At 49.0% G+C, this 16,516-nt stretch overlaps 3 protein-coding genes across 3 annotated transcripts; all 3 read right to left on the bottom strand.

Moving 5' to 3' along the window:
• Positions 1-269: 269 nt before the first annotated feature.
• On the bottom strand, positions 270-2,630 carry KY384_007433 (uncharacterized protein; the record flags this gene model as incomplete). The annotated part of the gene is made up of 4 exons (XM_044815924.1): positions 270-626; positions 715-2,339; positions 2,395-2,516; positions 2,566-2,630. The coding sequence occupies 4 exons, from the start codon at positions 2,628-2,630 to the stop codon at positions 270-272; spliced, it is 2,169 nt and encodes a 722-aa protein (XP_044667798.1).
• A 630-nt stretch (positions 2,631-3,260) lies between these two features.
• On the bottom strand, positions 3,261-5,911 carry COT3 (Elongation factor 2; the record flags this gene model as incomplete). The annotated part of the gene is made up of 3 exons (XM_044815923.1): positions 3,261-5,099; positions 5,154-5,809; positions 5,866-5,911. 3 exons carry the CDS (start codon positions 5,909-5,911, stop codon positions 3,261-3,263), a joined length of 2,541 nt encoding a protein of 846 aa, XP_044667797.1.
• Positions 5,912-6,561: 650 nt separating this feature from the next.
• Positions 6,562-16,197, bottom strand: KY384_007431 (uncharacterized protein; the record flags this gene model as incomplete). The annotated part of the gene is made up of 2 exons (XM_044815922.1): positions 6,562-11,028; positions 11,086-16,197. 2 exons carry the CDS (start codon positions 16,195-16,197, stop codon positions 6,562-6,564), a joined length of 9,579 nt encoding a protein of 3,192 aa, XP_044667796.1.
• Positions 16,198-16,516: the final 319 nt, after the last annotated feature.

Genomic DNA, 16,516 nt, shown 5'->3' with positions numbered 1-16,516 from the left:
CTGTCCTATCTGTCTTCTAGATGAGAATTCTGTGCAAGCTCATGCAAATAGATGCACATGCCCTCACAAACGACGGGCGACTGCGAACGGCGGGAAGGTGAGCCAGCGACTTGGTACGGGTTGGGCTCTTACATCGCCAGAACGTCACATCGCATCAAGGGACGGAAATTCTTTGTCAATAGACGCATCGCCTTCAGGCGGGCTAAGTAGAGTTATGATCTAAATCTTACCATACAAACATCCTCCTCCCCTCCACGGTAGAGACTACTTCAATCCCACCGATGATCTTCCTCAGCAACATCATAATCCACCTCGCCGCCTCCGCCACCTTCCGCCCTCTCCCCATCTCCATCCCCAACCCCATCCGCTCCATGCATTCCCACATCCCCATCCCCATCAGTTTCTCCTATGGCAATCTGCTTGCCGACGCCGTTCCCTTCCCCTTTCGTCGTACCATTCGTAGCGACGCTCGGCGCGTTGTACCACGAAAATTCCACCTTGCCTACACCAGCCAGGTCTCTGCTCCCATAGAAAAAGCTCTCAGCTGTAGGGCGGTCCTGAAAGCTCACGATCATCGAGTCAGGAAGATCAGGATGGGAGTTAATGGCTTCGAATTCGCCAACACCCTGTTAAATCTATGTTAGCCAAAGCAAGAATCGAATCGATCGGTAGCGTTGCCAGTGCTTGAATGGCTACAGTAAAGCAAAAACTTACGAGCAAATGCTGCCTCAACCCCTCATCCTGCTCTCCCGTCCACGCAACCCCACTCACACACACTTTCTTCGTTCGCAGATCGAGATTGTACTTCCCACCGCCGCCCCATCCACCACGACCTCGCGGACTCCCGCGGTACGAAGGATTGAAAGCTTCCCAGCCCCGGTACGAGCCGCGGCCTCTTCCTCTCCCTCGTCCTCGTGGGGAAAAGATTGTGTCAGGGGCTTGGTGGTCGATTCCAAGGCTCTGCGCCTCGGCCTCTAATTCGGCGAGTTTGGCGCGGAGTGCTTTTGTGCTGGCGCTGGCGTTGTCGTTTTCGTGATGAGTCGTGCCATTCGCACCATTTGTGGTGTGCGTCTCACCTTCGTCGGTAGCAGTTTTAGACTCTCTCGCTTTCAACTTTTCGAGTAAACGCTTCTTCTCCTCTGCTTGCTTTTGCGCTAGGTCTGCTTTCTGTCTTTCGAGTGTTTCACGTTGTGCGGCGGTCTCCTTCATTTGCGCCAGCTTTTCCTCGAGGCGCTTTTGCGCTTCTGAGGAGCGGCGCTCAAATTCTCCTCGGTCGAAGGGTTGCTCTTCTGGGGAAGTTGCGGAGGGTGAGGGATCGCTGCCTTGGCGGCTACGGGGCTCTGTGGGAAGAGAATTTGGCTTGTACCAGTAAACTTTTACGAACCGGTTGTCGAAGATTACTTTAGGGCTATCGTAGGCATTTCGTGCAGAAATATAGTCGTCATACTCCACAATTGCAAGGCGTTTATAGGGTTGCATCGTGACTTCTGTAATGCTGCCAAATTCGGAGAAAAAGTCGCGGACGGATTGTTCCTCGAACTTCTCTTCGGGAATTTGCTCCACTACGATAGCGGTGTTCGATCGGTCATAGTTCGGCCCTGCCTGCGAGAAGTCTGCTCGGCCACGCCCTCCACGTTTGTCAGTAGAGCCACGCGCGGCCCCGTTGGTCTTGACATGGCCATTTGTCGGTGGCATCATTGTCGAGTTCAACATAGCATTTTTAGGATCGTATTCATCTTGACCAGGCACGACCATATGGTCTGCGCCGTGCTGGTAGCGGCATGCTTCTCCGCGCGCACAAAAGCCTTTCGTATCATAGTCTCGGCATCGTTTCCTCTTGGTATTGACGGACCCAGTTTGTGGCGGTTGTGGGAATTTCGGAAATCCCATTGCTTGCATGGCAACCATTGCAGCAAATGGATTGGAAGCAAAATCCTCTGGTAGATGTCCCAGCAAATTGGACGAAATAGACGGGTCGAAAGTCGGGTTCAATGAAGACCAATCCATAGCTGTGCTCCCCATGTAATTGTCGCCACGATCACTCCCATTCGAGTTTGCACCTCTTCCCCTGCTACCCCTCCTCATCTGTTTTGTCTGTCTAGCCCCGCGTCCGGGATCCGAGCCTTGCTCATGGCCTTGCATATCATTGTGAGATCTTTTCTTTGATCCTTGATACCTCTGCTGGGAGAAGCTACCTGTGTCAAATGGCACGGATGAGCGTGTAGGTTGAGGTAGGGCGGCCAAAGGTGCTGGGGCAGACGCAACAGGAGGTTTATAGCCAGGCAGGTAGGATTTGGTCTGCGCGGTCGCAAAGACATCGTCCACAAATTGCTTCGTGTCTAGAACTCGTAGCGTCAATTTGGTTATCTTCCTTTGACGTCAAAGTCGGCTCACGCTCTTTCAGGAAGTCTTCCAGTTCCTGATATGCATCTCGTCGCAGTTGCGGTTCTGCAGTATCGGTCCTCAGTAAGGCTATGACGAAGTCGGCAAGCACATCTGCATCGGCGACAGCTTCTCTAGAAACACGGTGAGCGTAGCCAGGGAGCGAGAATGATGAGAGCATACAAAGCTTCGAGTTTCTTGATTATCCACTTCCTAAGTTCCGCGCCGTCGTTTTCTGGGATGAACATGATTTGAGGGGCGAAATTACAAAATATGCAGCGCAAATGTCGATGAAGAAATCATCAGGCCCTCAAACTTACGTCAGGGTTGATAAGTGAGCAGTTGTTAGTTGCTTTGACATTTCTCCAATTTGGTATCCAAAGACTGAGCTCTGTGGAATCAGCCCTAAATCGACGCTCCTGGAAGGGAATCTATTGCCGATCGGACAGTCTTCGGGCCTCGGGGCTTCCAGGGAGTCAGATGCGCATTCTTTATACTTAATGTGTAATATCACAACTGGTGCGTGGGCGTATATTGGGATCGCCTCCCTTGCCTCTACCACCCTACTGAGGAAACAGGTGTACAAGCAACAGATGGGATCGAAGAGGGTCGTAGATTCAATGCAAAGATTGTCAATTGCAGTCCAAATCTACATACACGATACTTACGCGCACCGATCTAGACGGGTGCATTGAAGGGCAGGCTTATCCTGCCTTGCGTTCTCAGTTTGTTTAAGTCGTCTAGCCCCCTTTTTCATACATTCATTCACGCTCTAGGACCATGCGGTGTTTTGCTCATTTGCATCACACAATATCATTGTGTGGCGCAGGTGAAGATGGGTCGAAAGTTGTTTGAACGTTCATGGTGTTTATAGCTTGTCATAATACTGCAAGGGAATGATTAGTAAGTGTTCTGTCTCGTGCTAGGAGTATTGGACTCACATTGTCAACACCCGGTACAACTTCCTTGATTCCTTTCCTCTTCCGCATCGTTTGCACAATCTGCCCAGGCTTCGTGGTTGGGTCAAGTGGTGATCCACCAGGTAAAATCTGCCAATGATCGAACACCATCTGAGGGAAGGCCTGACCACCAGTATGTGACCGTAGGTCGGCAGTGAAGCCGAAAGATTCGTTGACAGGTAAATAGGCCTTGACGTTGAATAGTGGTGTTCCTGGACGCTGCTCCTCAGAGAAGACGTGACCCCTACGTCGGGTGAGGACACCGTAGATACCGCCCATTGCTTGTTCGGGTACTTGAATCTCAACCAGGTAGACAGGTTCCAAGATGCTCGGTTGTGCCAGAAGTGCGGCAGCATACAGCACACGCCGCGCAGTAGGAATGAGTTGGCCACCACCACGGTGGATAGCATCGGCATGGAGAGTCACATCTTGAATGTTGAAGCGGACTGACCGCATCGGCTCCTCAGCCACTGGGCCTTCCTTGGTCGCCCACTGGAATCCAGATACCACGGAATCCTTGATTTCGTTCAGATATTGAACAGCCTTAGTCTGGTCCACTAGCAGATTGGCGCCTGTCGTTTCAGGGCCGAAACACCAGATCTTTCGAGCATCGGTAACGTCCCATCCGTGCTCATCAGCCAAAATACGGGCTCGAGCTTTAAGATCGTCACGAGGGCTGATCTTTCCTGATTCGATGTCCTTCGAGACGTCCTCGTCCATTGGCTGTGCGGTGACATAAAGACGATTATGCTTGTTGGGAGACTTGGATAAAGCAGTGATGCTTGATGCCTCGCCAACCGATTCTCGGTATGACACGACTGGATCTGATATCCTCAATGGAATACCGGCATGATCTTCTTCGAGATCTTTCAAGCATATCTCTAGATGTAGTTCACCAGCGCCAGCAACAATGTGCTCGCCGGCTTCATTGATGATGGTTAATACGCAGGGATCAGATTTCGACAATCGCTTGAGACCTTCTACCAGCTTGGGAAGATCGTTCGCGTTCTTCACTTCCACGGAGCGTTGAACAACAGGTGAGACGGAGAATTTCATGACTTTGAGATTGTGCGCGGTGTCAGAAGTTGTCAGAGTACCCGACTTAAGCAGGAACTGATCCACACCGACCAAACCAAGAATGTTACCAGCCGGCACGTCTTCAATTGGCTCGATATTCCGTCCCATCATCAGAATAGTACGTTGGATGGCTTTGATAAACAAGTCCTCTTTCTTGCCGGGCTGATAGTTGGGACCTTGGATGCGGACCTTAAGGCCAGAACGGACTGTGCCTGCGAAGACTCGACCGAAAGCATAGAAGCGGCCTTTATCAGACGTTGGCACCATTTTAGACACGTAGAGCATGAGTGGAGCCTTTGGATCACAGTCACGGATACCGATACAGGCTTCATCATCTGGGGGACCCTCGTAAAGAGTCTCCGCACGGTACTTTTGGGCTGTGATTGGTGATGGAAGGTGGATTATCATCATCTCAAGCAGAGCATCTGCGGCGGGTAGGAATTTCCGCATTACCACCTTCAGGAGCTGCTTTCCTTCCAGATCTTTCTCATCGCCAGTCAATTTGATTTCCAATTTTTCCAGAAGCTTTGGAATCTCGTCCTTCTTGAAATTCATGACCGAGCGGAAGATACGGAATATTGGGTCCAGGATGAAGGTATTGAATGCGCGCTCGAGTGTTTCACCCTCGTGACTGCCAACTTTGGTCCATTTCTTTGTTTTTGGGTTGAAAAAGTTGTCGCCCTGTTGTATGTGTCAGCGCCCCTCGATCAAAAAGTCAATCACAAGGAAGCCTACCCATAATCGGTCCATCATCTTCTTTCTATCGACGCCGAATTTCTTAGCATACTTGACGGCAAATTGGCGAACAGTGAAACCCCATCCATGAAGACCGGAACCGAAAGCGACTGTGCCATTATATGGTTGGACTTGGGCGTCACCGAGTGCCTTGTCGAAATAGGTGGAAATGATGACGTTGACAGACTCAATCGTTCTTGAGAATGATTGATAGAGATCTTCTTTCTCTACTTGTAATTCCAAAAGTGCACGATCTACCTTGTTGATAATGACCACGGGCTTGATACGTTCACCAAGCGCTTGCCGGAGCACGGTTTCTGTTTGGACGCAGACGCCCTCAACGCAATCGACAACCACAAGGGCTCCATCCGTGACACGAAGAGCAGCAGTCACTTCTGATGAGAAGTCAACGTGACCAGGAGAATCTATGAGGTTGATCAAGAAGTCGTTGCCCTCCACCTTTTGAGGGATGTCCTTCAGATCCTCCTCGTTGGCCATATGGGAGTATAGGGAGATAGCTGTTGACTTGATGGTGATACATCGGTCTTGCTCATCTTTGCGTGTGTCTGTAAACCTTGCTTCGCCAGCCTTGGCTGCTGAGATGATACCGGCGCGTTGAACGAGAGAGTCCGTGAGGGTGGATTTTCCGTGATCGACTTGAGAAGTTGAATGTTAGCACCAGTATATTTTGACTGGCTCAGGGTTGACGTACCATGAGCAATGACCGACATATTTCGAATGTTTGCCGGCTTGTCCATGAGGGCACGGATCTCTTCGATGGTGAAGCTGTAAGCACATATTGTCAGCGAACCGCTCATACATTGATGGCTTGGGAATTGGGGAGAGACTGCTTCAGCACTTTCTCGGGAGGTACGCGACTGCCCATCGAAGGTACTTACTTGACCATGCTGGCGGTTTTCTACGCGGAACGTGGGAAAGTGTTCTGTTTCAATGCGGTGCCCCGCTCTGTTGAATCGAGAGCTTGCTCGATCTGTGGTGTTGCTTGGAAAGGTGGATGAAAGAGGCCTTCAAAAGATGATCACTGTTGCTGTGTGAGCAAGGAAGTCGAGGCTTTCGAGCGACAGTGATGGAGAGGTCGAGATGGATCTTCGAAGATTGTGGGGATGAATTACCAAGCTCACACTAATAAAAGAAATCTGCCCCGCTACTCGCTTAAGTCCGCGCTAAGCCCACATAGCTCATCAAGAACACACCTCCACCACCTCCGCCGAAAAGGGGTCAGATGAGTCATGGATGCAATGGCTTGCGATATTCATAGTCATAATCAAGTCTATAGAACATCCCTGATGATTACTACTTATGGGGTATCTTAAATTCAAAGTCTGCTCGTGCTACTCATATGACCCCATCAGAGCCATCCACCAATCTTTAAAAACGCCAAACCCTTTCAATGATCCACCAGATCCCCTCCTGACGAGCCCAGGATCTTGGAATATGCGTCATCTACTTCTTTGGCCACTTCCAGTAATGTCACAATAACAATCTGATGAGTCAGCGTCGGCAGTCTTTCCCTATGCAGGCCAATCCACTCCAGCGGTGGAGTTGCTTCGCCCATGTCTCTCAATTGCGGAGTCTCGATGATGGGCGGCTGCAAAGCGGTATATTGATACTTTGATTGCGGAACATTGACCACGGCTGTGATTTTCTCTTGTCCGCCTTCTTTGAGTGCTCCGCCACCTTCGGCCCCCAAGCCCGTAATCTGAACAGCCGACTGTGGAGGGGGTTTCCCCAGCCTTTGTGCGAGCTTCCTGACATGATTTGCATGCATTCCACGGATATAACTAATCCGTGAATAGTTCCATCCGACGTCGACTCTGCCTTGGAAGGAGCTCTTGAAAATGTAATCAATGTGTGTAGAGCCGAAGTCCTGCCATGTTTGCATCGTTGCAATCAATTGTGGAACTTTCAAGATCGTGCCTCCTATGGCGCCTGTCGCAGATGTGATCACCTCCTCAATGGTGATATCGCCTAATGTCCTTGAAGCTCTGTTTACGCCGGACAGTGCCACACGGAGCTGGCCCAAGGTCATGCTGAGTGTACTGTGGATGCGGTCTTGCTCGAGGTAGACTGTAAAGCGCGAATACGTGCCAATAGCTTCAGTCTTCAAGACCTGCGTGTCCGTGAAGACTCCGGGAAAGGCTCCAAGATTTACAGCTTTAATCGTGACAACCACATCTGTCTGCAGGCGCAGAGGAGACTTCGGCTGTTCTTCATCTTTGCTTTGCTGCCTATCTAAGGTTTCCCGGACCGACATCGGAACCAGTGTGGACTTTCTGCGCAGAAATCGTTCGATATCGACCAGCGATGCTTCGTACGCTTTCTGCTTTTCCTCAATGAGACGTTGAAAAGCCTGCACTAATGCATAAGCTTGAGCGGCGCTGGACGTTGTGCAGAAAGCTTGCACTTGGTCACCTTTGAGGACGCTGACAAGACGATCACGACCCTCGGCTTCGGAGCCTCTGACGTTGTACATCAAGAAATCGATATTGGTTAAGTCGGCAACCAAGAACGCCTGGAAATCAAAACTTACTTTCACTCGCAAAAAATCAAATCCTGCGGACGCTTGAACTAAAGGCGTCTGAGGTTGACTGGTCGTGGCATTGGCATTGGTCCACTTGATGGAAGTTCGCACCCTGAGATTTTGCATGTTTATGATACCGCTTGTTCTCCCTGTAGATTCGACGCCGACATTACGGAAGTAAACACACAGATTCTGCTCCCAGTCTGACGACTTTTGAGATGAAATCCAGAATTCTGATACCTTAAAAGTTGGCTTGCCAATGGACTGGCCCAAGTCAAGCGAGACATCAAGCTCCTCTATTGAGATAGTTGCATTCCAGGGGAAGGATCCTGCAGCAGCCATTTGCTGATAACGTTGCATCATATATCCTTGTTCTGAACTCGACGCGTTAAGCGAAGGGTCGGATGGTGCCCCTCGTATTTCTTGTGGAATCCATATCTCTCGGAAGAGCAGAAAATCTTGCAACTGCTTTGCGTTTACCTGAGCCTTCAGCGGGCTTAGCTTGAGAATCGCTGATATGCCGTTCACTGCAGTGACATGTCTGCTGTTCATGAGCGATACCACTACAGAGTCGACTTTAATATTGCCAGTTGATTCACGTGAGTACACGTGTTGGACAGACGCCTCTAGCCCAGTGAAAGCTCCTGTGATTGTAAAAAATTTACCATGCTGGTGAGACTGGGCTGTGTTTACTGTGATGTAAATGTCGTCAAAGCGAGCGCGCGCTGCAACGCGAGCAATGGGTTGGCAGCTAAGGCTGAAATCTTGCTTGCAAATGCGAAGTCCCAAATTGAGCTTACAATCCCCAAGTAAGGTACTAGGATCGCCAGCGCGGAGTTTATCATCTTCAAGAAGCTTTGACTGGAGCATCTTCGATTCCCTTCTGGGATGTGGGTCTGTGGCTGAGTTAGGCTCTTCAACAATTTCCTTAATGCTTGAAGATAACTCCATTATCAGAGGTACCACTGCAGGGAAAAGAGTATTAGAGGAGGCTGATACTTTCATCTCGGCGCTTAGCGACTTTGAACTAGGATCCGAGTCCTTGAATTCAACTTTGAGGGCGATACCAGGCGCTTGTAATGTCGCGCTACTGTTGCTGGACTTTTGAGGAATGAATTGATTGTAACGACCGTGCTGGGGACGTCGTCGGGCCTCAATCAAATGCATTGCTGTCGATGCAGGGTCGATGATAGTCTTGCCTTGCATCTGAACGATGGCACCTGCAAAATCCGCGTGAACTAGCAAAGAAGCTAGCTTCTTGTTGCCCAAGAAAGTAGCTTTATTTGTTCCAGTAGATTGCTTGTTCATCTTGTAACGGTCAGTGGCCTCTCTCACCTGGTTTGTCGCTACAGCTATTGAACGTCGTAGATCGTTCGCGGGAAGAATTGACTGAGACGTGAATTTCAAGTCTAGTGTCTTCCCAACTGCTTGAAAAGCTAATCTGCGATCCTTACGTGTAGATCTATATGCCACGTTGAATAGCACTTCAGGCATGAATGCAGATGTTGAGGAACGAAACCCGCCTGCTTGCGCGGGCGGAGCGACTTGCAGTTGAAGTTTCTCAACGATGAGTTTTGCCGCGTTGTCCGTCTTGGTTGCTAGATCGACTTTCTGAACGGACAAGATCAGGTCTTCTACTTCTCTTACGGGTGAGACGGGGATCGCATTTCCAATTTTCCAAGCGATTTGAATATCTTCCATGATTAATGAATACATAGCGCTGAAATCGGAAGCAATCGTGTAGCCTTCATCTTTCTTTGCATTGTGGAAGGCAGAAGGGAGAAGGCCCTCCCTTCGTAGTCTCTCTCGACCGAGCTTTCGAATGTCCTTGACCTGGGCGGGTAATTCTATGGTCTGTAGAGTTTCTTGCAAATGACCCAAGATCGTGAGGGCGGCGGAAGCCGTTTCCGTGAATATGACGATCTGAAGACTGCTGCTTCGAATCTCGAAAGACCTCACAAGCGTACCATTGTCTTTGAGCTTGGAAGTGCCGGTAAGCATCAATGCCAATGTAAGGCTCCCGCAATTTCGAAAGTCGAGGTCCTCAGGCCGTAGCAAGTCAAGCTTGATAGAGTCCATTTGGGCTTTGAACTCTGCCATTGGCATCACGCTGCGAGTTTTTGGATCGATATTCGTCCCTTGCAGGATCAGCTGACCAAAATCAAACTTGAACTCAGCAGCTTGCTCTAGGGTTGGAGGGATACTCGGGGAATGCGGCGTCAACGCGTGGACTGTGACCCCGGACACCAAAGCCTTTGCATCAAACATCAATGGCACTGAAGATGGCTCTTTCGCTACAGCTTCTGGTGCATTAACATGGAAAACAACGTCAATATGCTGCTGCAACAATTGGGCTTCATGCCTCAAATCTTTGCCGAGCTCTAGGATTGCGGGCTGGTTGACGGCGTCAAAAACGGCGTGCAATGAGGAAGCATTTAGACTGATGTGTTCTGCCGTAAGGCGACAGATAACCACATTTCGGCGAGGCTGAAATTTAGTCTTGAGGTAGCCTTGAATAGGAGGGATCATTAATGTCGAGATAGTTGACGGCCGCTTGTCGAGATCTGATCTGAATGTATGGGCATGTTCTTTCAGATCAATGTCCACGCTGATCACAGAAGATTTCAATGCAGCGGACTGCAGTGATAATCGGATGCCATGTCCACTTATCTCGTAAACAAGAGAGGGTAGTATAGCGACATTGATATTGTAGGCATCCAAGAACAAGGCTACGTGAGCTTTGGGGAAACCTCCGGAAGGTCGAATGGCCTTTGTAGAAGATGATGGGGTTTTCAACCTTGGCAAAGTTCTCGACCACTTCGCAAGATGTACTACTTCCTCTTGAATCACCTTGTCGATGACTTCAGTCAACTCTAATGGCGTTTTCAATGTCTGTAACGTGATTTGATGACCTGAACCAACGAATGTCCACGGCTTCTCTATCTCGCCATATCGCGCGAGCCTCCGACATCCGAACAAATGTGGCCGTTGCAAATTATAGATATAGAGTTGAGCTGAATCCTCGTGAGCTTCGGTTCTCACCGCCGTGGCATTGAGAAGAAGATTAATTGAGCCGCGAGTTTGAGCACTCTTAGGTTTGGTTTTGAGGATGGATGTCTGAAGCCCTTTACAGACGGTAACAATCTTAGCATTGATTATATCGACATTGAGAATACTCATCTTGGATGACGCGACGATGTGCAGCCCTGCGTATGCGGGATCCTGGGTCTGAACGACTGGTGAGCTTTGGTTGGGTTCTAAGAGATTGCTTGATTGCATTGTCTCCATTATGTTCTCCACAAGTTCACATAATGACCAGTTCAGTCTCAGTATCTGTTTTTCACAGTATGCTGATAGCGACAATAGTGGCAATGAATGTCCTGGGCTTACGCGAGACGACAATTGGTCTCTTGTTGAGACACCAAATAGGCAGTGTTCTAGAACTAGCTCATTCTGGGCCATACCAGGCTCAATGATGAATCGAATTTGCCGAGCCTTGATTGTTGCAAGCACGAGCGGTAGATGTTTCTCGGTGATAGCGCCATTGTACTTCTGACCGTATACCTTCCGCATCAGTAGATTAGATGCTGCGTCTCCCATGTCCCACATGCGCCATTGTTCGAAAAACGAGTCCACGAGCTTGGCAGCATCTTTTGGACATGCAGCCCACCTTTGAACGCATTGAGTCTGCATCTCTTCCTTCGATTGGCTAGGAAGATTCATGTATATGTATCGAAATCTTGATACCATGCGCCAAGAGTGGCTGGTACGGAGATGGCTTGTCGAGCTTCTCAAGACAGAAGCTCCGCTTAAGAACGGAGGATCAGGTGCAGATTGACCCTCTTCGGCGAGAAGCAAAACGAATAGCTGGCGTCGCAGGCGATGTTTTTGCGCAACGCGAGAAAACTTGTCTGCCAAGTCTTGGGCAACGAGAGCCGTCTGCCGCAGAAGAGATGATATATAGTCAACCCTTCTACTTGTCCCTGTGAGCACAAGATCGCCAAGCTGTAATTCTATCGACGTCGTCGAGCCTTTTAGCAACCACATCATTGGTTTGTCCACTCGCAAGCTGACTACTGCTTGTTCGACAGCATTATTTTTCGATGCCTCTCTTGCAGAGAACTCGAGCTCGTTGACAAGCATATGGAAAGTAGCATCGCCTTCAGCCTCATCATTACGATCTTTTTGTGGGGCGATGCTAGACCTCGCGACTAGCGACAAGTTGTTTACTGTGAGGTCGTATTGCTCCTCTGACGAAGCGTCTGATGCAGGCCCGGTGACATTTGAGAACCTGACAGCAGAGTAGGGAGCAAAAAAGCGCAAGTCGGTTAATTCAAGGCCTCGCTTTCGCTTGCCTTCCACATTCAACACTTCCTTCACCGCCTCGATATGAAGATTGTCTAAAAGTGATGACAGGTCGTATGTCTGCATTTCGTCCATCATATGGGTCAAGAGCATGAGAGCCTTAGAAGTACAGAACATTTGTAGGCCTTCCAGAAGACTGATCATGAGGCTGGTTTGCTCCACGTCCTGACCAACTATCCGGGTTTTGTAGTCAGCAATTGTCTCGCTTTCAAGGAAGATACCATCACCGGGCAGATTGTCAGGTACGCGTGGAACTCTTCTGGTGTCTGGTGAGATCGTCAGGAGAGTGAAGGCTGGCATTTTGTACGGGCTCGAGAAAGCTAGACTTGGCCGCTCGAAAGTCTTCCGTTGGGTTTGAGGTTCCTTTTCTTTGGGGCGATGATTGTGCTGAGGCATCACACCAATACTGGAGTGCGCATTATGATGGGTTTGATCGGTCGAGACACCGCGATGCGATGATTCCGGTGATCTCTCGGCTGAACCAGTCTTTAATGACGCCTTCCCGTGAAAGAAATTTCGAATTCTCTGATTTGAAGTCTGTTCCTGCATGAATGACATTCGGCTTTGCCGACTTGTACTTGAATTCTGCGAAGAAGTCTCGTTGGTCACCTGTTCTGCTTTGGATCGATTTCTGGAAAGTGGACTTGGCATCTGAGGATATTGCATTGCTGGGATTCGTGTTTTCGGACCTGTTGCTCCCGAGGGCAGCGATTGGCTATTATCGTGGACATGTTTAAGCCAAGGTACCCGATTTGTTCGGGCGTCTTGAAGCAAAAGATGCTCTTGCTGTAGACGACGCTTCTGTTGGAAATCTAGCGCCCTTGAAACCTGGTCTATCGTTACGCTTGTCTTGATGTACGCATGTGTTTCGGCCATGGATGCCAGGCTGCTTTGTGAAGAACTGGAGTTGTGGCTATCTGTTATCGCTACAACAAGATTTGTGATGATGGCTCGTAGGCGATCAGAAAAAAGCGAGCCTGCCCAGTCATTGAAAGTGACTTCAATAGCGTGACTGCTTACCAGACAGACAGCGTCTTCAATGCAAAGTGCTAGATGAACAGATTGGATTGTCGCGCGAAGGAAAGTCACATCGTGAATTACAGCTTTAGCGATCAGACTCAACGCATTTTCGCTGTCGTCTAGAGATAGAGCGAAGCACCCGACTGCGAGGGTAAAAGTACGGAGGAAGTCGATTACCATTTGTCCCCGTATAGGACCAACGTCGAACGCCCATTTGCATACGTATGTAGGCTCGTCTGGTGGTAAACCGAAAAGCCGGTGGCCATCCACGTTTACCCCTTGGACACACATTTGTGTCTCGGGGGTGGCCTCAGCTAGACTTGAGAGGGTTTGACAGCTTTGAATCTGGGATAAGCAAACAGGGCTCGAAGTGACAGCAAGATCCATGTAATAATTCGTAATCCTAAGATCTGCACCAACGGAGAAAATCTCTATCTTGACTCCCGTTGAGGCGGCATACAGCTGCGCAGGTAATATAGCACAAGCTTTCTCAGCCTTGATAACAAGGATGGTGTCCAAGTCATTACTTGGTCGCTTGTGCTGCTCAGCGTTATCACTCTCGTCGCCTGCGCCCCGCGGGATTTGCAATTGTCGTTGATACTCTTCTGAAGTCCGGAAATGCAAGTCTTCTCCAAAGTAATTTTCTTTGATATTCATGAAGTACCTGATCAAGAAGCCATACAGACGTAATCTCAACACAGACCCAAATACATCCATGTACAAAGTGTCGGTTAGTGTAGGTGATGTCGTTGTGAAGTAATTATAAGAACCGCTCAATTTAAGTTCCTTCAAAGTAGCAATATCCCCGCTGTCCAGAAAGGTGTGTTGCGTATTCCAGGATGGCGTTACCAGCTCAAGGCTTCCATCTCGGGCGTTGGCGTCGAATTCTACCTTGTTTTTGGAAACGCGAAAATGTCGCATAGGTATCAATAGGCGTGCGTCTAGTTCCGGACAGCAGAGCATTACGTATGTATTTTCACTCATGTCGCAGGGATTGTCGATAATGTTGGAATCATTCGCATTGATATAGAGCTTCAGGGCCGAAAACCGAAGATCTAGAGCATACTCGAACGGTACGAATGTGAAATAATCAGGCAGAGGTCCAGACGCCCAATCGTTGATCAGATCCGTGAGTAAGAACATATGATCTCGTAGCATAAAAAGTTCGAGACCGGTATCCACAAGTGCAATGTGCCATTGGCGGAGATCATTCCATCTAAGTGGATTAGACAAGTTGCAGCTAATTGACTGCGCCTGTGACCTCCAGAACAATGTATGGTTGACGCTCGATGACAGTTCGAGACCTTTGAGATCTACATCCACTCCGTTAAAGTATCCGTCAGCCCTTGCCAGCATTCCGATGGTGGCACTAATGGTAGAGTCTGGCAAAATTTTGGCATCAATCCAGCCGAAAGGCCGGGACTCTGGACCTTGACTGGCCTTAACAGTCTTCCAAAGCTTTGGGTGAAATTTTCTCTTTCGGTTTGCGTCTCCGGCATTTGATGAAGAAACTCGATGCCTCCATTGCCAGTCCTTGGATTCTTCTCTCGTTGGGACACGCACTGTGACTTGATTCTCAAAGATCACGATAATCTTCAATTCCGTATTGACTCTTGTTGCGCCGGCTGGCAGATGGTTGACTGGTCTGCCATCCATGTGTATTGGGGGAAAAAAGACATTTTGGAAGTCCGTACGCTGCCTATCTGCCCATGGACCGTAGTTGACAGAGCCTCCACGAACTTTCAATTCAATTCCCCACTCTGGTGACGGGTCACCATTGATATTATCATTTATTTGAGAAAACTTCTCATCCATTTCAAAATCTCGGGCGACCAGGCCAGGGACGTCCCAGTAGAAGCTCATTGAGACACTTGGGCAATCTACAATTTGCGGTAGCTGTGCATATTCAATAGATTTCCAGCGTTCTTGTTCCACCATATCATCCTCGTCATCAAGATACCGTGTAAGACCGAGCCATTTGCTCTGACCATAAGCCCCCAGATCATCATGAAGCATTTCCTCCTTGCCTCGGCCCTTTGTGTGGGATCGTTTCAAACTATCGACAGAGCCTCTGCGATGAGGAAGGAATTCTTTGAGAAATTCGCTAGCACGACGCGCACCTTGTTCACGATACAGTCTGCCATACCAGGATTTCCTTTTGGGCAACTTTTGGCCATTCCGGGCACATAGCTTCTGGCCCTCAACAAATATTTGATCCTTGTAATCTTTATTCTGCTTGAATTGTATTGTTGGATGCTCAAAATTGAAGTTGATGACTTGTTTATAAAGGTCAGCAGCTTGAGAAGGCTGAGCCGTAAATTGTCCTGTGGCGCCGTCAATCTTGGCAACCAGTATCGATTTTGTACTTTGATTGCCCATTACGACTGCTGCTTTGCCACACTCTACTGCGATAGGTAGAATATTGAGGAAGCTCGGAAGCTTTGTGACTTGAGGTTTTTCAGAGAAGGCACTTTCTTTCGTACTGGTTCTCGCAGTCGCCTTGTTGGAGTTCTCATATTCAGTGTCAGTTCTATGATACATTCCTTCTCCTTGTAGTGTATCGTTCAAGCTCCTAGATTTTTCTTCAATGCTGGTGTCTTCCGTACTCTTCCTGTTTAAGCCTTGTCCATTTTTGTTGACCTCATGAAGCTCCTTGGATCTGGTCATACTCTGCAAAATCATGTCATAAGCCGGACTTCTATTGTAGATGAACCATTGCACTCCACGTGCTTTTGCGGAAATCCTGCACGGAACGCGCGCGGACTCCAGTGGGGCTGCAGCTTCTTCTTCGTCTCCGTTATCGTCCTGATCAGAACCACTACTTGATCTAACATTCTCGCTGTCAGGTCTTTGCACAGATGCGCCGTGACCAATGTCTTGGACGCGCAGCAACCAATATCTCCAAGTAATGTACCCATCTTGAATAAGGATGGACTCGTTCCTTCCGAAGTATTTCACGCCTTTGAAGAAGACTCGCCCGGCGAGTGGAGAGACTTGGAGAGCTTGGATTTGCACATATACACGGTAGTGGTGCCATGTGTAGAGCCGGATCAGAAAAGAGAGAATGTAGGCCAGGAAGCGATTGAAGTAAAACAAGAAAAGAAGGGTGCTGGGCATGCTCGTTAGCTGGTGACTTTTGACACTTGGCCTTACAACTCACATGAGGCCATAGACTAGATACCAGACTAAAAAGACCCATTGAAATTGATTATGATCAAACACCTTCCGGGCGACGAGCGCATGCCTCTCCATGCCTCATGTAGCTTCGCGGCCGCCACCACCGCTTCATTTTGGATACACACTACTTATTCGTACCCTGCGATGCGTCGTCATATCTCAAAGAGTATTACAGAGCACTGGATGGACGACATCCTGACTTGTGTTCGATTGTACTGGGCCAGTGACTGTCAGCCCCATGTAGAGGTAAGGTAAATAG

Source organism: Bacidia gigantensis (assembly GCF_019456465.1).
Source record: "Bacidia gigantensis strain McMullin 20006 chromosome Unknown contig_255, whole genome shotgun sequence".
Taxonomy (NCBI): domain Eukaryota; kingdom Fungi; phylum Ascomycota; class Lecanoromycetes; order Lecanorales; family Ramalinaceae; genus Bacidia; species Bacidia gigantensis.
The sequence above is the reverse complement of the archived record's forward strand: the minus strand, read 5'-3'. Positions and strand labels throughout refer to the sequence as shown.